The 23,728-nt window shown below is 37.5% G+C and overlaps 2 protein-coding genes across 2 annotated transcripts in view; one reads left to right on the forward strand and one right to left on the reverse strand.

The window, feature by feature from the left end:
• Positions 1 to 23,728, forward strand: part of LOC144640220 (uncharacterized) — a 303,086-nt gene that overhangs the window by 173,819 nt on the left and 105,539 nt on the right. The window lies entirely within an intron of this gene.
• LOC144640187 (uncharacterized) lies at positions 18,479 to 22,540 on the reverse strand. Its single transcript, XM_078499396.1, has 2 exons — positions 22,411 to 22,540; positions 18,479 to 19,908 (listed from the first exon to the last, which is right to left on the reverse strand). The coding sequence occupies exon 2, from the start codon at positions 19,772 to 19,774 to the stop codon at positions 19,013 to 19,015; it is 762 nt and encodes a 253-aa protein (XP_078355522.1). The 5' UTR covers positions 19,775 to 19,908; positions 22,411 to 22,540; the 3' UTR covers positions 18,479 to 19,012.

A 23,728-nucleotide genomic window follows, 5' to 3' on the forward strand; every position in this document is an offset into this window, starting at 1 on the left:
TTTTCCTACGGACTTTACACAGAAATATATGAAAAACACAAATCTAGTATACGAAGTGATCGAGAAATTCATCCTGCTTTGGTGTGTTAAGAAGCAAAAGAATTATTAACAGTCCCTGAAATCAATGAACAACAGCATTTTTAAAATATGTAAAAAATAATCAACAAAGCAACATTTGTCAAAAAACATGGTATAAAGTAACAAAACATGGCATTTGTCTGAAAAAAAAAACAGTTGTCTAAAAAAAAAAAAAATTCGAGCAGAGGGTTTCACCCGAAAAAAAATTCCTGCACAAGAAATGGACAGAAAAAAAAATTCGTGCAAGCCGAAAATTCCCCCCCCCCCCCCCCCCATCACTTTTCTAATGGTCCGTCCCTTAGTGATAAAAGCGATCACACGAGATTCCCACCATTCTAGTCATATTAGTCAATCAGATAATAGCTACCGTTTCGTGAGAACAATGTGTTTTATGATTTTGGTACAGCAATAGGGGAAAAGCATGTTTTAAACAGGATTGCGCCGTACAGAACTGTAGGTTTGTCGACCGACAATATCAGGTCAGGGAAACCTTTTTTGCCGTTTCCATTTTTGATTAGATCCGATTTCAAAGATGTAATAGACCGTAGTAGTCAAACGACATGTGTGCCTTTACTTTAGTTTCGATTTAGTTGACTAGCTAGCTTGGGCAAGTTAGAATTTGTGCTGATTAAACTAGTTCAAAACAACTGGTAGATCCCGTGGACATTATTTTCCTTGTGTGTCTTCAATTTGAGTATTACCCTAAACCATTTTGGAAAACAGTTCAAAATTTCCCCAATCACGAAGACACACGCGAAAGGTCAACCATGAAACTTTGCTTGGCTAGACGGATCTATAAATAAATTTCACATTTGAAAAAAAAACTAAACCAACACTTGGTTTACAGAAACTAGATTGGTGGATAAATCAAACGGATAAAACATGGAGATAATTTATTGGGAAAAAAGTGTAGAGGAGATTAACAGAGAAACATCTTCCACTTGTTTGTGAAGGCGGTCAAACGATTACTATGCAAAGCTATTTGTTTTTCAATTTGAATAATGGAATTCAACTTACTCAAGAAAACAGACAAACAAGGAGGCGCTCCGCCTAATTTCCGGGAGTAAAGATGATATCTCGCAATTAGAAGCACAAGATCAACGGCTGTGTTAGTCGGGATTCTTAACAGCCCCATCAAATGGAGATCTGTGAGAACAAACTCAGTCCCAAAGCCCTTTTGAAAGAGAAATTGTTTAATATCTTCCCAAAAACATTGCGTTATGGGACAGTTCAAGAAAAGATGGATGATAGTCTCTGTTTGTTTTGCACAGAAGCAACATTTATTTGAAGGTATAAGATTGATTCTCTGCAGAAAATCATTCGTGGCAATCCTCCGATGTAAGAATTTAAAATGGAAGGTTCTTAATTTGGTGGACGCCGTACAATTAAAAGCAATTGTGTATGCTACTTTCCAGTCTACCTCACAGTCGTTCTGAACATGAAGGTCTCTCAGCCATTTTACTTGGCTTCCAATGGGTGGGATTTTTTCTCTCTTTAAAAGAGAGGTATACACAAAATGATTGATCTTACTCTTAGAGGTAAGATCAGCTAAAGATACTCCTTTCATAATGTTATTGTCTGGCGTCTGAGGATTATGTAGCTTCCTTATAAATGACCTTATAGCTGAAAGAACGGCAAATGATTCAAACCATTTTAGCTCGGGGAACTTAATCCTCAGCTCGTCGTACCTAAGCAGGGTGCCATTCTCGTCCAATAAGTGGGAAATTTTGCAAATTCCGTGGTTGAACCAATGTTTATGGAAAACGGGTCGGTCGTTTATTCGAATAAGAGAATTGTACCAGATGATCTGGTCACCAACATTTACATCAGTGATGTCAGTGACATCCGTAAAATGTAACTCTGCCCAGGCTTCCAGTACCTCTTGGACGAAGGGGTTACAGACCCCTAACGTGGGGATGTCGTCTTTGTGAAGATTGCAGGTGAAAATATCCCTTCCTCCATGCTTTTTAAGACTGTCCTCGAAAACAAATTTCCATTTCCCATCATTTGTCGGATCCAGGTATTTTTGGATCCAGGAGACTTTGAGAGATTGATTGAACTTGTTTATATCAATCATTTTTAGGCCGCCCTCCTTGTAATCTTTGGTTATAAATATCCTTTTAACCTTATCTCCTTTACCATCCCAGAGAAAATCGAAAAACATTTTATTGACTTTTTGTAATGCTTCTACGGAGGTGGTTAGCGGCGTTAAAATATAGACCAGTTGGGAAACCAGGAGACTTTTAATGATGGTAATTTTTCCGATTAAACTGAGCCTCCTAAACTGCCATGATTCAATTACACTTTCTATCTTTTTGATCCTTACCTCGTAATTGCAGCGGAGCATTGTCTTCCTGTCTGTTGCAAACCAAATTCCAAGTGCAAATACTTTTCCTTTCACCCAGGAAATTTCCGATTTGTCACATTTTATTGGTTCTCTTTCTTTTGCTGAACCCACCCATAGCACTTTTGTTTTCTCGTAATTCACCTTGAGCCCAGAGATTATGTGAAATCCGTCCAAGACTGCAACTGCACGAAGAAATGAGCCCTCAGAACCGTCGAGTATTAAGGTTGTATCGTCGGCATATTGGCTTAGTTTGTGTTCTACTTCATTCGTTTCAAACCCCTTTATGTCTTTATCCCTTCTTATAAAATTGGCTAGTATCTCAGCTGCTATTATGAACAAGTATGGGGACATCGGGCAGCCTTGCCTGACCCCTCTACCTAAGATGAAATGCTCTGAGACCCAACCGTTGTTTTGGATGGCGCTGGAGACATCTTTGTAGAAAAGCCTGAACCAGTTCACCAGCGAGGGCCCGAAACCGAAGTGTATGAGAGCTCGTTCTATAAAAGACCACTCGATCGAATCAAACGCCTTTTCGAAGTCTACAAACATCAGGAGACCGGGTTTATTCGTATTATCCGCAAAGTTTATTATTCCATCAATTAGTAAAATATTTTCAGCGATGGAGCGTCCTTTTAGGAAGCCGCTCTGGTCATTGTCAATAATTTTTGGAAGTACCCGTTTAATTCGATTTCCAATCGCCTTAGCTGCAATTTTGTAGTCACAATTCAGAAGAGTGATTGGCCTCCAATTTTTTAGGAGAATGGGGTTTTTGTCTTTCTTCGGTAAAAGAGAAACTATACCTTGCCTCTGGGTGACGGATAATAGCCCCTTTTGGAAGGAACAGTTGATTGCATTCACAAAAAGAGTAGAGATGTCATTCCAAAAGAATTTATAAAACTCTGCTGGGAAACCGTCTGAGCCTGGGGATTTATTTGATTCCATTGTCTTAAGGGCACTCAAGCATTCATTGGCACTTAGAAGGCCTTCGCAGGAGTCTTTGCAGTCTTCATCAAGTCTCACACTATTATCTCTTGGGAAGAAATCCAAGTCCTCCTTGTTGTTTTGTATTGTTCTACTACTATATAAATCACTATAGAAATTCACGCATTCTTGAAGGATGTCGTGATCGGAGGTTAAAGTTGTGTTGTCAGCTTGGCGAAGTTGGCATAGAACCTTACGTTTAAAATGTCGCTTTTCTAAGTTAAAGAAGTAGCTTGAGTTTTTCTCGCCTTCGTTGTACCACCGAGTTTTAGACCGCAAGATGGATCCCTTAGTTTTATATTCATAGATTTTTTCTAGGCTTTCTTTTGCCTCCCTCAATTGTTGACTAAGTTCTTCTTTCAGTTGAGGGGGAATGGGTTCTTCAACTTTTTTCTCCAAGTATGCCACCTTCGCATGCAGATCGTCCTCCTCCTTACGTCTGGAAATAGCTTTCTCCTTTCCATAAAAAATTGAAGCTTCTCTTACCTTAAGTTTAATCATCTCCCATAACAAAGCATCATCGACATTGTTGTCATCTTTGTAATCTTCACATGTCTGGGAGATAACTGTTTTGACCCGGTGTGTAAAATCTACATCTCCTAAAAAGGAGGTGTTCAGTTTCCATAAGCCGGGACCTCTGGGATTTTCAGTGACACCTAGGCTCAGGGTAATCATAGAATGGTCAGTTTTGTATCCAGGAGTAATGTCAGAATTCGTTACTTTGCCATATAGCCCGCAGCTGATCAGGAAAAAATCAAGACGGCAAGATATTTCGGGGTTGCGTCTTCTCCAGGTGTATCGCGTCGTGAGCGGATTTCGGTCCCGCCAGATATCGCCTACGTCGAGATTTATTTGAACTTTTCTTATTTCAGCCAAAGCCTTCTTATGATAGGTGTTAGCGTTGCCTCCTTGTTTGTCTAACTCTACATTTAACACCAAATTAAAGTCTCCGCCTATGACAATATTGTCGCAATCAAAATCACGCATTCGATTTGTAATATTTTGAAAGAAACTAGGGTCATCCTTGTTTGGAGCGTACAGATTAAGCCATTATGTAGTTTTTTTTTTTTTTTTTTTTTTTTTTGAAAAAAATTTAATCTAGTCGACTGTTTCTTTTACTAAGTAGTTGCTGTAGCGTCATTGTTATTTGTATATATGCATAGTTTTTCTGCTGTTTTTTTTTTTTTTTTTTTTTTTTTTTTTTTTTGCACTGTAATTGTGGCATGAGGCATTGTTAGTATCACTGAAAGCATAGCAAAAAACAAAAGAAAAAGAAAAGAAAAAAAAAAAAAAGAGAGAAATATATATGTAGATTTAAATAAGTAATAAGCAAATACAGTATTGTAAATTAGATAGTATTGTAAGTTTTGTAATGTTAATATGGTAGGTAACACCAGTATTTTATTAGGATATAAGGTATTGTCAGTATTGTTAACAATGTTTTCTTGTACTGTTAGTAACTGTAAGTAATGTAGTTAATGTTAGTATTGTAAGTAATGTTAGTTTTGTTTAAGTAATTTGTGGTATTGTAAGTATTGTTAGTATTGTAAGAAAATTTGTTGTTCTCAATAAAAAAAAAAAAAAAAAAAAAAAAAAAAAACTTTGCTTGGTAGTGTGCGTGAGTTTATTGAAACGTGAGGCTGAAAACGTTCTTATCAGTCACAAACACAAAACAACAAAGGAGAATCTGTGACTTTGTTGACCTTTTTTAGATATTTAAAAAGGACGCTTATCGCAATACACAACGATCAAGATCCTTTTGCGGTCAACCACAACTTTGGACTATTCCAAATCTCTCGTTTCCCGAACTTTTTTTTCCGATAGATGATACGTTAGCTGTCCGGCTATGTGCGTGTACAGACAGCTTTCTTTCACTGAAGGGTCTAGGGTACCAGACTTTTCTTGTGCGGTAAATTTGTGAACACGTCTTGGAACACTTTGTTGAATTTTATTTGTTCAGTGGATACAAGACATCTTCATGCTTAACCGGCAGATTCATTGTATAACTGCACAATAAATTCGAATTAAGTTTCGTGACTGTAAGCTAATCTCGAGTGTTCTTTCACCTCTCTCCTCCGCAGAGGCTCGAGGAGAGAGTTCTTTCACTAAAAATGTCTGAAAATGGATGGCTGACTGAAGCCTCGAGTTCACTTGGCTCAGCGGCCATGTAACACGGATTGCGGCAAAACCTGAAGAGATACCGCTCATTCAATTGTCATTGTTCATGAGTTAAAGGGACTGTGTCACGGATTTTAGCTTAATTTAGGCATGGAAGATGACCATCAGTTTCGTTGAAATATTAAAATAACCTCTTAAAACAGCGAAGGAATATTTTAATAACACACCAAATGCAAAAGAAGGTACAGATGGCCAAAAGCGACGATGATTGGAACGGATTGCGATATGGGTTTTTGAAATATTGTTGGGCTGAACACTGGGTTTTCAAAGTTAATCTTGTTTGCTTGTAACTTTGAATTATAACGCCCGGGAGACAAATTTGGTTGCAATGAAGCTATGGTTTTGTCATTTAGATCCATATATAGAAGTAATTTTCTTGCAAACATTAAGTTTCATAGCTAGTATTTGGCAAAACTTAATAAAATAAACTTAACTTTGTGACACAGTCCCTTTAAGCGCGTATGTAAAGTTTCAAGTCCAAAGATTAGAACTTAAAATATCGTAATAAACAGATCTCTATAATCTCCAGTAGTGTTTTTATTATTATTCTCATCGACTTGTTAGCTAAGACGAGAAAGAATTTTTACCAAGCTTGTGCAATACCGACTTTAAGGGGGACGGGGGCGGGGAGTGTAACGTCAACTGTGGTATTACAAAAGTAGAGATGAAATTTCGCACGAAGATTAACGTCTCTTGAGCAAAATAGCTTTACTAAATAATCAGTTGAGATTTTCTCAATCATTTATGACAATGCATACAATGTCAGATCTTTTTATAGAAATATATTTTGTAAGCAATTATTGTTTTAGTAAAGCTTTTTTTGGCTTCGCGTAACCCATGCAACAGCGCGCAGTCGCGTTTAATTTTGGGGATTACGATTGAAAGCCATCGTCCTTCCAAATAACTCCAAGTTACACAAGCCTGGCTTCCCAGCGAAGAATTATTATCGTACCTTGTACTTAGATTTATTAGGGCATTATTTACTGGGACGTGACTAGACTTTCAAATAAAGTCCTTCCTGGCCTAAAGCCCGCTTCGCACGTTTTAGAAACTCGTAAGTCTAGGACGTGACTTGTGTATGCCTTTTATCTCTATAAGCTGTATTAGAATCTTTTCAATATACTGTGTGAAGGCAATCTCGTTATTACTTCCCGAGGGCTGTGAAGTTAAAAAAGATAATAAAAAAAAGGTGACAACGCTCGTTGCCATCCTGTGAACCGCTGCTTGCTAGCTACTACTTGGATATAACCAGAAGAGTTTTCAAGCAATTTTCATAACTTAAGTAGGCTGTATGACCTTTATTTTTTTTTCGTAAATTCGTTGATCGAGATTTGCGTGCAGTTGAAGATAAACGAAAAAGGTAGCGATTGTTTGGCGCTTCTCCGCTTTGATCACTTAAAGAGAATACAGGGACCGCTTCACATTTTAGATTAGCCACTATGCAACCTTGGCAAGATCTTGTTTAGTTATACAGGAATAAGCGTTCTACAAAGAAAAACAGATTATCCAAAGAGCCAGACAGGTCACGCCCTAATCCCGTTCCGTGTAATGGATTCTAACTAACATCCTCGGTATGCTTTTAAGTGCTTCTACTCGTAGGGATCTTGATCTAAGCCTACGTAAAAATGACCGTAGTAAGTAATCTTTCCTAGCAGCGCCGCATAATGCGTCATTAAGCATTGTCGGCTACTAGCTAGGTTTAAGGCCTTTTTCCTTACCCTTGACCCTTACTCGGCATGGTAAAGGCTTTTTAAAAGTTTTTGGTTTTGTTTTGTTTTTGTTTTTTTTAATTTAACCAGGCAAAGTAAATTGCAGTCTTAAGTGGAGCCACCCACGGAGTCCTTTAGAATCGTTTAGTTTAATTAGATTCTGATAGTCTACCAGTGGTAGGGTTATCATTAGGCGGGCAATATTAAAGGTGCGAGCGACGTTTTGATGTTTGTTGTCTGTTTATGGCAGCTCTGTCTTGCCACAATCCTTCACCCCGAGCCTTCATAAAAACCCAGCAATGGCTTACAAACTCGTACTTTACACGGAAAGCCAATTTTACCTGAAGGAAAAGAGTAGGAAGAGTGACACATTTCGGTCACGAAAAGATGGCCCATCTCTTCAGCTTTTATTCTGACCTTCACTGCCCGCTATAATACCATGCTAAAAATGTTGATTGGGAGTGTAAACTCGTACTCTGGGGCTCGCAAATCGTTCGCTTTATTGATTAAATAGAAAAGAGAACAAAACACTAACTAAAAAACGTGCATGCGCAAATTCACTCGTGCGGATGGCCTTACTTTAACTTCAAAGTTAATCCACTTTCGCACACATCAGCTAACCGAGAAAGAAGAAAGTTTTATTTGTTCTTTGTTGTTACGAAGTTCTGGTCGTGGTACCTAGAAACTGATAATTCTCATTGATCCAATTTAACACTGAAGAAGGAAAATATTTGTTATTTGGCTTCGTTTGCCATGAAACGTTAGAGTAACCACGGTCACGTTTCATTATTACTTGATGATTTAATCTCTTCTGGTAAAACGGCTACGAAATTGTTTAAAAATATTGCATCGTGAGTTCCATAGTTCGTGCTAGAACTTAGCTTCGTTAGCGACACTGATTTTACTCGCTGTAAATTAGGAACAAAGTGGAAGGGTTCTGAGTTATCATGCCAAATCTGTGAAGCTCTAAAAATAAGTGGACGAGCATATACAGATTATCCTGCAACAGCTTGTGTTCAAGTTAATTAAATGGTCGAGTGAAATGTTCAAGTTATTTAACCCTATTCAGACCGGGTTTTTTTGGATCTTTTCAGACCGGGGCTTTTCAGACCACCCCCCCCCCCCCCTCCCCCTTGTAACTTCCAGAATATTTAAGCAATCACAATGAAACTTAAAGGATATATAGTATGTTCAAAAACCTATCTTTTGTTATACGTCACGTGGGATGATGACATCACATCACGTGACAATGATATCATGATGTCAAAACAGCCACCTCTTGGATTTCTAAATTTTTCCAAAACTTCAGAAAACCGCCCAAAATTACTGCAAAGTACTCAAAACCAATCAAAATTGTGCTTAAAAACCGTAAAAGGGTAAAAATAATTACATTAAAGTTATTTTTCATTAATAAAAACACGAAAATTACAAATTTGGGAAAACATGCCTGCCAAAATGTCGTTGCCATGGTGACGTCAAGTTCCTGACACAACAACCTATTATACCAAATTATTCCCAGATAAAGTTTAGATAAACTCGCAAACTTTGGCACCTTATGGTTGAATCTTGAAAAAGTTATAAGCGTTCAAAGTGCGCGCGGGCACTTTCCGCCCCCCCCCCCCCCCCCCCGGTCTGGATAGGGTTAAAACATTTGGGTTTTTATTGATTTTAAACGCACCACGACTTAAAAATCCTTTTAATCAACCTAGGCTTAAGTTCCTACTGTTGATACTTTTTGATTTGTTACGATCTCTTTGTTGTTTTTCCTGCCTTAGAAAACTGTCTTTTTGACGTTTCCTTCAATTGCGGAAGAAAGTTCTGTGTGTTGAATCAAGACGAGCATGACATAGTCCCTTCAAAACCTGTATTGACCTTTATAAGAACGGGAGACAACGGGAGACAACCGTTGTTGCAGATTTAAATCATTAGACAAATATTGCACAACTTGAATAGTTTGGAAAAACTTTGCCAAAAGGCCGCTAAATCCGCCCACTCGATTGCAAAACGTTTATTGCAATACACAATGATCGAGATCCTTTTGTGGTCAACCACAACTTTGGACTATCCCAAATCTCATTTCAAAAACTTATTTTTCCGGCAGATGATACGTTAGCTGTGTTCGTCCGGCTGCATATGTGTACAGACAGACCTCCTTTACTGAACGGACATGGTGACAAACTTTTCTTGTGTGGTTAAAACTGCAGAACACGTCACAAGAAACCTGGTTAAATTTTCTTTGCTTAGTGGAAATAAGGCAATTTTAGTCTTAACCGGCATATTCACAGTATTACTGTATAATAAACTCGAAGTTTCGTAACTGTAAGATGATCAGTCGAGTGTTCGTTGTGGTTGCTAAAATGACTGATAATCGGTTGCTAAAAATGACTGAAAATTGATAACCAACTGAAGCCTCGAGTTGACGCAGTGGTCATGTGGCTCGAGTCAGACAAGACATGTTCGCTGTTGGTTCGCACTTAGTGTTCTGATGCATTTCCTCCATGTTTTCCAGCTAGCTCTTCTAGTTTGTTCAACGTATTTAACCCGAGTGGGCTAACTGTGGACACAAACCAAGAATTCAACTAAACCTTCAATACACTTAAAGTACTAAAAGCCAAAAATACTTAAAAACGGATAAGCCCACAATACTTTGAAAATACTTTTAAAAAGACCCCTATCTAATATTTACGATACAATCTATTCGCTACAGAGCTTACAGCAATTACTTTTATTACTTTTATTATTCAACCGCCGCCTGGTTAGCTCAGTTGGTAGAGCGCCGGACTGCTGTGCGGGAGGTCGTGGGTTCGAACCCCAGACCGGACCAACACTCAGGGTCTTAAAATAACTGAGGAGAATGTGCTGCCTTTGTAATTACATCTGCAAATGGTTAGACATTCTAGTCTTCTCGGAAAGGACGATAAACCGTAGGTCCCGTCTCCTGTATCTTCAGTCTTATAACAGGGGACGTAAAAGAACCCACACACTATTCGCAAAGAGTAGGGCACGAAGCTCCCGGTGTTGTGGTCTGGCCTTTACAATACAATTGTGTAGTAAATAACAGTATGTGTAAAGCGCATTTGAACATATAGATATGGAAAATGCGCTATATAAATACATTATCATTATCATTATTAGTAAAATAGTCCGATAGATTCAATTTTCTGACTCTGTTTCTAAAAATAGCTAGAGTAGGCGAATCTCTCAGATCTCTACTTTGCAGCAGCGTGTGGTATTGAAACGTGGCATTTTTAATCGCGGAGGGGGAAAAGATTATTGGAAGCAATTTTGAGATTCAAAAAATGTTTGCGTTTAACGTTACTGTTGAAAAGGGACGATGCCTGTGAAACATTTTAGGTGCGTTCAGGAATACCGTATGGTAAAACTCTCTAAGCATAACACTACAAAACAAAACAAGTTCTACAGTCTTAAATAAAGACATATTTAGTTAGTACATGCACTTTTGGTACAGGGGACTAACTATTATAAACATTACAGTAAAATACCGAGCAAACTCTAAACAATTAAACGATTATAGGCACAGAATAAACCCTACAGTCGTTTAATGAAGATCACAAGTCTCTGGGTATACTCTAACTACCTTATTATAGGAAATTAACGATACATGTTATTAACGCGAATTTCAAAAATTCGCGTTAATTTTATGTATGTTAACTTTTTTACTATAAGCATTCGACCAGAACTTTTCCTAAATTCGCGTTCACAGCATGAAATCTTAAATTTACGATCCCGTAAAGATGCCGTCTAGAAAGCGTTAAGATCCTCTTTACGAATCTATACTAACCTCTTTACACTTTCGTACAGAACGTCTATACGCATTGAAAACCATAGTGCGTAAAGAGTGCGTAGTGAGACTCGAAACGTATCTTTACGCGTGTTGTAAAAAATCGTAAAGAGATTGTGTACGAAATTTTACGGCTACTGTAAGGCGATCCAAAGTCGATCTTTACGCATTGTTAAACTTTCGTAAATGAGCAGTATTTAAAAGCCCATTGACGGCTTTGTATCTTTCTGTATTCTTTGGCAATATTTCCTTATTGGTAACCCGACTTTTATAAATGCAGGTTTCTGACAACATCTACATAACGCGCAACGCGCGCAACGTAAAAAGCCTATCAGGACGTTTACGATATTTTACGCTTTCGTAAACTGCGATATAATTTACGTACATGTATATATGACTCCCAAGTACTGACCCAGCCCCAAGAAGACCAGGAATACATGTTTAATACCTTGCAATTAATTTTATTGTCAAAACTCAAACAAAACATACATGTCTGTTATTTCAAGAACGAACGTTTAGCCGGTCATGTAGGAATGATTTTTTACTTTGCAATGCACGTGGTTTCATTTTTTTTTAACTTATCACTGATCATAAATAACAGTGAATTTATACTAAAATACTTGGAAACAATAACAGGTTTTTTAAAACTTGACTGTCCAGCTAAGTTTGCATTCTTTGTTTCCACTGTTCAAGGTTGTTTCGCTTAAGTGCCTACATGTATGTGACAGAAAATAATTATTGTTACAGTACTGTAAAATATATCTTATTAGCAATTATACATTTCCTTTGGCAATAATACATTTCCTTAGAGATGTCACATAATTTTTTAGTCTGTCTTATCCATAATGAAGATCACTCATGGAGAGTAAAAATTCTGTGAGTCAAATGAGTCAATGATTATGAGTCGAATGTTAAATTTGAAAATAGTGTTGCCCTTACTAACAAATGAAAGCTAACTGCAAGCAAACTAGAGTGGAACTAGCTGCAAGCAGACCCGAGTAAAACTAACAGCAAGTAAACCAGAGCGGAACTATCTACATGTACAAGCAAACTACTAACTGCAACTAGCCGCAGCCAAACTGGGGTCGATGAAATAACCATAAGCAAAGTAAATGTACAGTGCTTCTAAGCTAACTTAAATAAAGGGAAACTATGGTTTATTATAGTTCACCAATAATTCTGATTGGTTTAAATTGGTTTAAATTATCACAATGAAACTTAAAGGATATATAGCATGTTCAAAAACCTATCTTTTGTTATACGTCACGTGGGATGATGACATCACATCACGTGACAATGATATCATGATGTCAAAACAGCCACCTCTTGGATTTCTAAATTTTTCCAAAACTTCAGAAAACCGCCCAAAATTACTGCAAAGTACTCAAAACCAATCAAAATTGTGCTTAAAAACCGTAAAAGGGTAAAAATAATTACATTAAAGTTATTTTTCAGTAATAAAAACACGAAAATTACAAATTTGGGAAAACATGCCTGCCAAAATGTCGTTGCCATGGTGACGTCAAGTTCCTGACACAACAACCTATTATACCAAATTATTCCCAGATAAATTTTAGATAAACTCGCAAACTTTGGCACCTTATGGTTGAATCTTGAAAAAGTTATAAGCGTTCAAAGTGCGCGCGGGCACTTTCCCGCCCCCCCCCCCCCCCCCCCCCGGTCTGGATAGGGTTAAAACATTTGGGTTTTTATTGATTTTAAACGCACCACGACTTAAAAATCCTTTTAATCAACCTAGGCTTAAGTTCCTACTGTTGATACTTTTTGATTTGTTACGATCTCTTTGTTGTTTTTCCTGCCTTAGAAAACTGTCTTTTTGACGTTTCCTTCAATTGCGGAAGAAAGTTCTGTGTGTTGAATCAAGACGAGCATGACATAGTCCCTTCAAAACCTGTATTGACCTTTATAAGAACGGGAGACAACGGGAGACAACCGTTGTTGCAGATTTAAATCATTAGACAAATATTGCACAACTTGAATAGTTTGGAAAAACTTTGCCAAAAGGCCGCTAAATCCGCCCACTCGATTGCAAAACGTTTATTGCAATACACAATGATCGAGATCCTTTTGTGGTCAACCACAACTTTGGACTATCCCAAATCTCATTTCAAAAACTTATTTTTCCGGCAGATGATACGTTAGCTGTGTTCGTCCGGCTGCATATGTGTACAGACAGACCTCCTTTACTGAACGGACATGGTGACAAACTTTTCTTGTGTGGTTAAAACTGCAGAACACGTCACAAGAAACCTGGTTAAATTTTCTTTGCTTAGTGGAAATAAGGCAATTTTAGTCTTAACCGGCATATTCACAGTATTACTGTATAATAAACTCGAAGTTTCGTAACTGTAAGATGATCAGTCGAGTGTTCGTTGTGGTTGCTAAAATGACTGATAATCGGTTGCTAAAAATGACTGAAAATTGATAACCAACTGAAGCCTCGAGTTGACGCAGTGGTCATGTGGCTCGAGTCAGACAAGACATGTTCGCTGTTGGTTCGCACTTAGTGTTCTGATGCATTTCCTCCATGTTTTCCAGCTAGCTCTTCTAGTTTGTTCAACGTATTTAACCCGAGTGGGCTAACTGTGGACACAAACCAAGAATTCAACTAAACCTTCAATACACTTAAAGTACTAAAAGCCAAAAATACTTAAAAACGGATAAGCCCACAATACTTTGAAAATACTTTTAAAAAGACCCCTATCTAATATTTACGATACAATCTATTCGCTACAGAGCTTACAGCAATTACTTTTATTACTTTTATTATTCAACCGCCGCCTGGTTAGCTCAGTTGGTAGAGCGCCGGACTGCTGTGCGGGAGGTCGTGGGTTCGAACCCCAGACCGGACCAACACTCAGGGTCTTAAAATAACTGAGGAGAATGTGCTGCCTTTGTAATTACATCTGCAAATGGTTAGACATTCTAGTCTTCTCGGAAAGGACGATAAACCGTAGGTCCCGTCTCCTGTATCTTCAGTCTTATAACAGGGGACGTAAAAGAACCCACACACTATTCGCAAAGAGTAGGGCACGAAGCTCCCGGTGTTGTGGTCTGGCCTTTACAATACAATTGTGTAGTAAATAACAGTATGTGTAAAGCGCATTTGAACATATAGATATGGAAAATGCGCTATATAAATACATTATCATTATCATTATTAGTAAAATAGTCCGATAGATTCAATTTTCTGACTCTGTTTCTAAAAATAGCTAGAGTAGGCGAATCTCTCAGATCTCTACTTTGCAGCAGCGTGTGGTATTGAAACGTGGCATTTTTAATCGCGGAGGGGGAAAAGATTATTGGAAGCAATTTTGAGATTCAAAAAATGTTTGCGTTTAACGTTACTGTTGAAAAGGGACGATGCCTGTGAAACATTTTAGGTGCGTTCAGGAATACCGTATGGTAAAACTCTCTAAGCATAACACTACAAAACAAAACAAGTTCTACAGTCTTAAATAAAGACATATTTAGTTAGTACATGCACTTTTGGTACAGGGGACTAACTATTATAAACATTACAGTAAAATACCGAGCAAACTCTAAACAATTAAACGATTATAGGCACAGAATAAACCCTACAGTCGTTTAATGAAGATCACAAGTCTCTGGGTATACTCTAACTACCTTATTATAGGAAATTAACGATACATGTTATTAACGCGAATTTCAAAAATTCGCGTTAATTTTATGTATGTTAACTTTTTTACTATAAGCATTCGACCAGAACTTTTCCTAAATTCGCGTGGACGTTAATTTTATTACACATGTTATTACGCGTAAATTTTGTTCGCGTTGTTAAAACGCCTCGTTATATTCCTATAATTATATCTGTAAAAAATGTAAAAATTTATAAAAAAGGGAGCTTATAATCGGAAGAAGGTATATATTTCTTTAGGTGCAAACCTATATGGGGTTATATCTGGGGGCTTATTTAAGGGAATGTTAAATTAGCCTTTACCCTTAACAGATATGTAAGTGGGGTCGTTTTTCCCGAAGAAACCAGGTGCTTCATTCCTATAGTTGTATGGTAGTTTTAGCGCCAACGAATTGGTACAATTTAGAAATTAAATACTTTTATTAACGAGTTTTGTGGCCAATTTGGTCAATTTGCAGCGTTTGTATGTTCGTGATCGATATTTCCACCGGCAGACGACGAGTTTATTTGCGGAAGACCGCACTTTGCTGTTTTTCTTTTTGCGACCAGCGGAAAGAGGTAAACCCTCCGTAACATAACATATGTCAAAAGCTTGTACACAAATACATGACATTGGCAGCCTGAAATTTTATGTATATTTCGACGGCCACAAAGTATTTTTCGGGTTCTAATTGCGGTGCAGGGTGGCTAAAATAACTACGCCGAGGGCAGGAAATAAGTGAGCACTGCACGGGAAGCGAGAGCCACGCTCGCGTGCAAGTGGTTATTGGGATTAATGCCTGCGGTTTGATTGTAGAAAGTAGACGCAAAGAGAGGAATGCAAATAAATTAAAACATGACGTAACTGTATAAACAGGGCTCGTAATTTTGCTTGTTGGTCTGCCTGCACAGTTTTATCTTTTTGTCTCTGACTCAAAACACGTTCAATTTGCTAGCAGAACCTTTCTGTAGGGAAGTTAAAAGAAGCTTCGCTCGCAGGGTGAATACTCATAAAAACTGTTGGATTTTGAGGTACCGTATACGTAAATTATTGCTGACAGTTGTGCGTGGGCTTCCTGTGGTTTGTAAAGATTGAAGCAGCTAGAAACTGCTGTAGTTGAAATTTTTTTCTCCTTCTTTTTATTAACAGGTAATTTCCTGACAAGAAAAAAACTAAGTCCTTTCCGTTATTGTATCTACGTGAATCGATTCAGTTAATTTCAAAGTTCCTTAGAGGAGAATATCTTGAATTTTAAGTAGGTAGGAAATGAGGAGGAGGTCAGGGGAAAGAACAATATTTAACAAGACACAGATAAGCCCGCTTGTTTGATCATCGCTATTTAAGTGAACTTTGCTGTTATTACAGTCATATTTTATTATCTTTATAAACTAGGAAAAATAGACGTCAATTAACACATAAATAGGTTTGTTTGGCCTGCGACATCGCTATTCTCGGAACAAAATACCAGAGATGTTTCATATGGTAATTTTATGAGAATTTTATGCAAAATTTTTCGAGAAGAAATCTTTTTGTTGAATCGTGTGAGTTTATTTTCAAGTAAACTTTTTTTTCTTACCATTTCATCGTTCATTAGTCATCAGAAGGGCATTTCATGTGAGGCTGTTTTTTCGACAAGGGTCCTTCAAAATTGAACGCTCTGGAATTTTAAGAAAAGACTCGAGATGGGCGCTGGAACAAACTTCAGCTCAGCAACCCTATTCTTGGAGTTTGTCAGAATCACAATTGAGGAAAAAAGGAAACTTCAAGGTGCCAATCTGTAAAAAAAAACTGGCTGCCAAATATCAGAGTCGTACATGATAACACGGGTTAAAAAATACTGGAATATTAAGAGAACAGTATACAATGATGCATTCAATACGGTCATAGCTCAAGAAATCAATTATTAAAACCATTTATTGCTCTTGCGCACGATTTGATCTCATTCTTTTGTTAATTATATCTACAACTTCAAAGTTCACTGCGCTCCATCTAGTTGAGCAAACAGAACATGGGTCACTCCAAAAGAGATAATCCGTTCAAACGACAGAAATTACGTATACACTTTATTCATTCATTTGCTTTGAAAGAAACCGTGATGAAAACATTGTTATCCGAGATAATGTCAGCTGGGATCAGAAAAATTCTTAGCTGACTAAGTACTACTTCCGCAACTATTTGAGGCATATACCTAAGCGTATATCTCTCTGCCACCATGTGCAAACATGAACTCAAATGCATTTTATTTTAGGAAAAAATAGAATTATTTTAACATTAGTAAAAGTGTACCTTTTATAGAAAAATATTTTTTTAGACGGGCAGGCAGTATTTGCCGGATTTGCGTCAATTTGGATCATTTGTATTCGTTAACAGTGTGTGATTGGTGAAAAAAAGTCGAGAAACCTCCATCTATTTTTGTTACCCCACATTCAAGGACAATTTTCTCAGCTTCGCCCCATTCAAGAATTTTAACAATTCTCCGATGCATGTTGTGAGAGAAATTCCCGCTCTGCAAATTCCACAACATTTAGACAAAATGTTTTTTTTCGGCTGCAGATGTATATATCTCTTAATAAAAATAGTAACACCCTTCTACGTTTAAAGGTTAGCGTTTTTATACCAACTATTTTGGGGTGAAAGAAAAAACCCTTAGGCGAGAACATGTTTTTCTTTGCAGTCACGCCAAGACCCTCGGTATTCGTGTATTAATCGTTCTCGTAAAGCTTACAGGGCAGCAAAATATTCCTTCTTTTATATTTAACTAAAAGGAAGAATAATATTTGAACACATCGACTAGAGAGTTATTAAGCAGACGGCTTTCTCCCGAAGCATTAGACAGAAGTTTTAGTTTAGTTTTTCTTTGTTTTAGCCGTTTACAAAGGTTTATCCGCTTTAAGACCTTAGCTATTTAGCTAAATTGAACATGAGAGACTCCTCTGGAGTATTTGAAGCTTTGTCTATTTATCGTGCTTTTCGTCGAGTGCTCTCTTGTGATATATGGCTCGCGATTTCTTTAATTTAAAAGCGCTTGGCTTTAAAACAATTAAAAACACGTTGTCTGCTATTGTCATTTGTGATAAACTAACGATAAACACGCTTGTATCCTCGCATTACTCGCTGTGCAAATAAACACGGCAGAATAAGCGGATTCGAACGGAATTTATCCAAGGGGGGGGGGGGGGGGGGTTAAATAAACTGCTTTAAGTGGCACAAGAGCTTGCCCATTAACTGTTTCGAGAATTTCTTAGGGACTCATTCGCTCGTGCTATAAACGGTTACACTACCCTGGGTGCCAGAGGGGTTTTTTTTTTGCGGCGACAAAGAGCGGCGAAGCCGCGATCGTAGAGTGTCTTTCCTGCAAAAAAGAAAAAAAACCCTCTGGAACCCAGGGTACGGTTACACTAGAAGTAAACAATTCTTGCCGCTGCGGTTTCTGACTTTTTATCTCTTGAGGGGCAGAGCACTAACCTGGGACTCGAGGCAATAATGAGTCTGCAATGAAACAACACGCGGAGACCACTGGACATGACATTCATCCTTACTATGTGGAAAAACTGGAACGTGGCGTGGGTAGCCGAAACAAACGCTTATTTTGGGAATCTCTGCATTCCACTGTGAACACCAAAGCGGTTAATGAACGCCAGCCTTTCCCTAAAGCGTATTTGCCACTAATTGTATCGCTTAGGGACCATCACAATTTTTAAAACTTTTACATTTATTCTTTTAGTCATGTTCTGCTGAGCAAGGCAACAGAAAGGTTGCCAAAAATTTAATTTTTACATTTCAAAGGTCAGATACAACCACATTTTTTATTTTTATTATGACTACTGACCGCCCAAACAGCATTGAAAGTCCATTTCAATATTAAAGTTTCAACATTTTCGTTTTTATTGGAATAACAGTCACAATTCAATCCAAACTCCGTAAGTGTTGATCTGTTACAGTAATGTCTGACGTCTTGTTTTAGAGTGGCTGACTGCTCTGTCAATGGATATTATGATAAACTTCTGTTCAGTTTGATACATTATCCCACGAGTTATCGCAAGCATGTTCGCTTTTAGCCCAACGATATTCTAAAATAAAGTCGAAAAGAGACGTTTTTATAGGCGCCAACATAATTTTTGATACACATGGGAAGATGATGGTGATGTGAACTGATATTTCCACTATGGAATAAATGTTTTCGAAAAAGAAACCGGTTATTTCTATTTGCGGGATTTTTTTTTTGGCGAATTATGAAAAATATGCAAACATCGAAAACTTAGTAGACTGCGAGCAGTTGGTTTTTGTTCCTGAAATATACAGATGAGGGTAAGAAACGAAGAGGGAATTGGGCGAGAGAGTAAAAAAAAAAAATCCTTCGTTTCGCGGCCGCGCTTCTCGCGGCTCGCTTGGGCTGGTTCTTCGGCAAAGTCGGGGCAGCTGTATCGTAATGATCTACAGTCTCTTCTCGATCGCTCCTATTTGCTTTAGTTGAAACGACAACGTCGCTATCGCTTTCAAGCGAGCTCGAGGAGGATTCATCCGAATCTTCCTCGATTCCACTACGTTCTTTTTCGGATTCGTTATTGTTTTCGCTTTCGTAGCCTCCCTCGCCCTTCTCCTGTTTAAAAGGTTCAGTGGCTTTCTCTTCTTCTGATAATTCTCCCTTTTCATTAGAAAGTGGTTTGCTACCGGCTCTCGAATTCGTTTCTGCCCGCGTGGTGGTAGAGTCCGGTAGGGGATTTGTTTCTGTACGTTCATTCATATTTTGTAACGCAACAGTCGTCGTTGAGTCGTTTGGTAATTCCACCGGTGGAATTGTTTCCTTTTCATCACCTCTCTGTTCATCGAGGGATGCTTTTAACGTTTCGTCACTCACAAACTCAATACTCTCTCCGTCGCCCGCGGAACGAAGGCTCTTTCCGCTTTTTGATCTTCGTCCTGTAGTCTTTTTCAAAAGAATGTGCTTGGCCTTCGTTTCCTTTTGATGCTTCTTAAGATTCTCTTCTGTAAGAGGAGCAAGATGAGCTTGAGTCAGCATTATTCACCCTACTGTCTGTTTTAGAAAGAGAATTCTCGCCTTTGAATTGTTGTTCATCTTCTACACTTCTTCTTTATGGCATCTTATTGTCACTTCCATAAGAGACTCGATTACTATTGGCTGCATTCACGGTCCTGTAAAATAGGTAAATAGAGGACAATCATACAGATTATATATTTTTTCTAAAACAAGCTCTAAACTTGCACCCCACATTAGGAGACAGTTGTAGCAATCGTGAGAAGTTAAAGAACGTTAACTAAACGTGCGCGCGCTTTATCACACTAATTGTTTCAGACGTTGCTGACGAAAATAATCAACTGAAAATGTGCGCGTGCCACATAACGCTTTCGAAAATGTATTTTTTTAGTGATGCACTTTTTCTTTGCTTCTGTTATTTATTTTGCAGGGTTATTGACTTTTAGCAAGAAAGTAATCGCTAGGCAAATACTACTATTCCCGAGAAGCGTGGAAAAATAGCAGATGTCTAATTTCAACTCACTACGTTGCTAGGGTTATGCAATATTCTGTAGATAATTTGTTAGGTTAGGGTTGATAATCTTTTTTGTCCCATAAACGCACAGTGTATACTAATAGATACTAGGGATATTATACGCAAGGAAATTAATTCAATTAAATCCGATTTAAGAAAGCTAGAAAATGATTTTTTTCAGTAGTTTTTTTTTTCGTTACATGCTCGTTCTGTTCTGTGTTGTATGGTGCATGATTACACATGCACAAGTTTTGCCGTTGGTTATTTTAAATAAAAGAAATTTTCGATATTCGTTGCTCGCTCAATGCGACGAAGATCACCCTTTTTTGGAATAAATTTTATTGAAATTAAAAACACTCGTGGAAATTTTGTTAATCAAGGCGTGCCAAATTGGAATACATTTTTACTGTAGGGAAGACTAGCATATGAAAAAGTACTGTTGTATGTTTTGGAGCATTTTAAGAACATTGATTTCCTGAAAGCTGGTTTTCTTTAATAATGTACGATACTCTTTTGTTTGACTGCACTTTGATGAACTTTCACCATAATGTCAATTAAGTTTCGCTTTTATTTAAATGTGACTTAATTTTCCCACAATTGCATCCGAAATATAAACATTTAAATCCTGCCGGAAAAATTTCTTTCATCATAAAAATAAACAAATATCAGTCGCAAGGCCTATGAAAATAAACTAGGTAAAGTTGAATAACGAAAAGGTGTTATAAACTTCGCTATTGAAAGTCTACGAAGGTACAAATGGTGAATCAACCCGAATTTAACCAAACTAGTACTGAGTAGCGTTCGGCAAAAGTTTGTTTATAACTATACTATACAAATGTGGTCTATCGAAAACCACAGAATGAGTGAATTGCTAGTTAAATGGTGGCTTTCCACAAAACATAACAGAAGTACGCATTTAGGTGCAAGCGAGTGTCGACGATTTTTTAACTGCATAACCGATATTTTTGAGCTTGAAATAGAAATTAAATGATCCCCTCAGGGAAAATCGAATTAGCCTTTGTCGTACCTTTTGAGAATTTCCTGCTGCGCCAACTTTATTTCTAAGTTCTATGATATCAAACAAACTTGTTTCCGTCGATTTGTTATGCAGTAGCTTAGTTGTATCAAAACAATTCGTTGAAACCTAAAAACTGGTGGAATTTCTTTTCTTTTTCCGTAGTCAGTTTTCAACGAATTTGCGTGTTTGTAATTCGGTCAACATGCACACACTTTTGGCTCGGAAACATGCTGGAAATCTTTCTTTTTAACCGTACTTTTTGCTACTAATTTAACCGTAAATTTTGCTAATATATATTCTCCGAGCTAAAAGCGTGTGTATTGACCGAATTGCAAACACCGGCAAACAAAGTTTTGGCTTTAGTAAAGCCAAACCAGCGTACTGCAGAATTGCAGAATTGGGTGTTTAGAAGAAACACTATGTCTTCAAAAAGCAGTATTTCGCTCGTATCTATCTTGTTGTCGAGCAAAATGTTAAAAGCTGTTTTTTTCTTATTTTTTTTCTGCGTTATTATCGCCTTTGCAAAAAGGAAGACGTAGAATTTATGAAGTGAGAAAAATAACTCGTATAACAAGGGACAGAGCGCATGTTTTCTTGATAATAAAGAACATTATAAGAGTAAAAACTGCAGGAGCTAGCGACATTCCAATTTATATTTCAACTATAGATGAGTTCCTAGTCATTATGTAGTATCTTTTCGTTTACGATTTAGTAATATCACCATTAGAAAAAGGAAATTAATATGCTTTATAGTTTAACGCTTTTGGTCTCGACATATCCAAAAGCATTTTTACGTCTAAAGACACGGATTCAATAAGTCAGTTATTGCTCTCAGGACCGAATATAAACCACATTGGCCGGCATCAACCGCTTTAAATCAACTGTGGTGTAAACCAATAGCTTTGTTTGCCGAATGTAATACCGCAAAACCTATCGGAAGATAGGATCCACAATCTATCGAGATAAAATCGGCGAGATTTTTTAGTAAGCCTGCAAAATGTTGCTCCGACAAAGTTGCTTAAATTATACAAGAAAAACAGAGAAAAAACTCATTTACGAGCTAAGCAGATATTCCATCGAAATTATGCATTATCTCGTAAATATCCTAAACACGATTACATTCCATACCTTTAATCCAAGGAACTATCGATTTCAAGCGATTCTTCCGAACTTGAACCTTTCTTCGCTGGTTGGGATTTAACACCGGGGACCAGACTTGAAGCCGACTTCGATTCTGACAGGTTTTTGCAGAAAAAAAATATAATTATGTACCTATTGATAGTCCGAGCTTAAATATGCACACGCCGAGTTTCTCTGAGTTTCCACGGTATCCAGCAAAACATCAGACAGCGGAGAAATGCGCAAAGCCTGTTAGTCGCGGATCGCTATTGGTCAACTACCACGTGCCAATCAGCTAACGAACGGCCAATCTCATCATCTCAAACATAGCTCATGTATGGCTTCCTTCAACAATCTTTTTCGATGTGTCTTGCTGTTACGAGCTCCGTATGGTTTCTGGCTTTCTAGCAGAAATAAAATAAAGTCTATTCATAGGTTCAAAGCATCTGGTTTGTTATCAATAAACATGGTGTTAAAGTTTCTTGATGTAAACACGAAAGTTAATTAGTGCGACTCACGTTCTGACAAAATAGACTGGCAAAAAAGGCTTTTTCGAAAATTCCGCAAAAAAGGCAAAATGAATTTGTAAATGAAGACGATTCCGCAAGATTGAAGTGGTATCAATGAATGATATAAGCACAAAAATGGATAAGATAACTGTTTAAACACATTATTAATAATTGACAACATCGCTGACTAAGATGACTTAATTTTGCGCACGGCATGAATCTCATTTAGAACGGATGAAGAGTTTCGTAATGAATAAACGATTGAACAGCGAAATCATTACTAGTGTAAATTTAGTGAGTGCAATCAGGAAAAGTAGGTTCTTCTTTTGATAAGCACTATAATTGAAAAACGAAACATCTAGTTTACCGCATTCTTTCAAGATATCGAATTTCTAATCACGCAGTACAAGAGGGTAAAAAGTTTTCTGTGAATGTCACGTTTACCGATCAACTTTAAATTTCTCTTTACGATAGCAAAAGACTGCCAAGCGACTCGTGATGGGAATAAAGGAAATAATCAACTGAATGATAATGTTCTGTAGTTATGCCATGAATTACATCGACCTTGAGAAATGTGACTGTGTTTAGAACTGTGTTAGTGACGCAGCGCTTTTTAATGGATATTATAAATGCTAAAAACATGGCAAATTTAACGGCTATTATAAATGCTAAAAACATGGTAAATTTAACGGCTATTATAAATGCTAAAAACATGGCAATTTTTGTCTTGAATTATGCTGCAGGTTTTCACCGAGATAATTATCCAGATGTTTTAATTTCCAGTTGACGCTCTGATAAGCGACCACTCAGATATGGAA

The sequence above is a fragment of the Oculina patagonica genome, unplaced genomic scaffold (assembly GCF_052425735.1).
Source record: "Oculina patagonica isolate OP01 unplaced genomic scaffold, crgOcupat unplaced2, whole genome shotgun sequence".
Lineage (NCBI taxonomy): Eukaryota > Metazoa > Cnidaria > Anthozoa > Scleractinia > Oculinidae > Oculina > Oculina patagonica.

Excerpts from the sequence above, each read along its gene's own strand:
- LOC144640187 (XM_078499396.1), bottom strand. The coding sequence starts at position 19,774 with ATGCTGACTCAAGCTCATCTTGCTCCTCTTACAGAAGAGAATCTTAAG.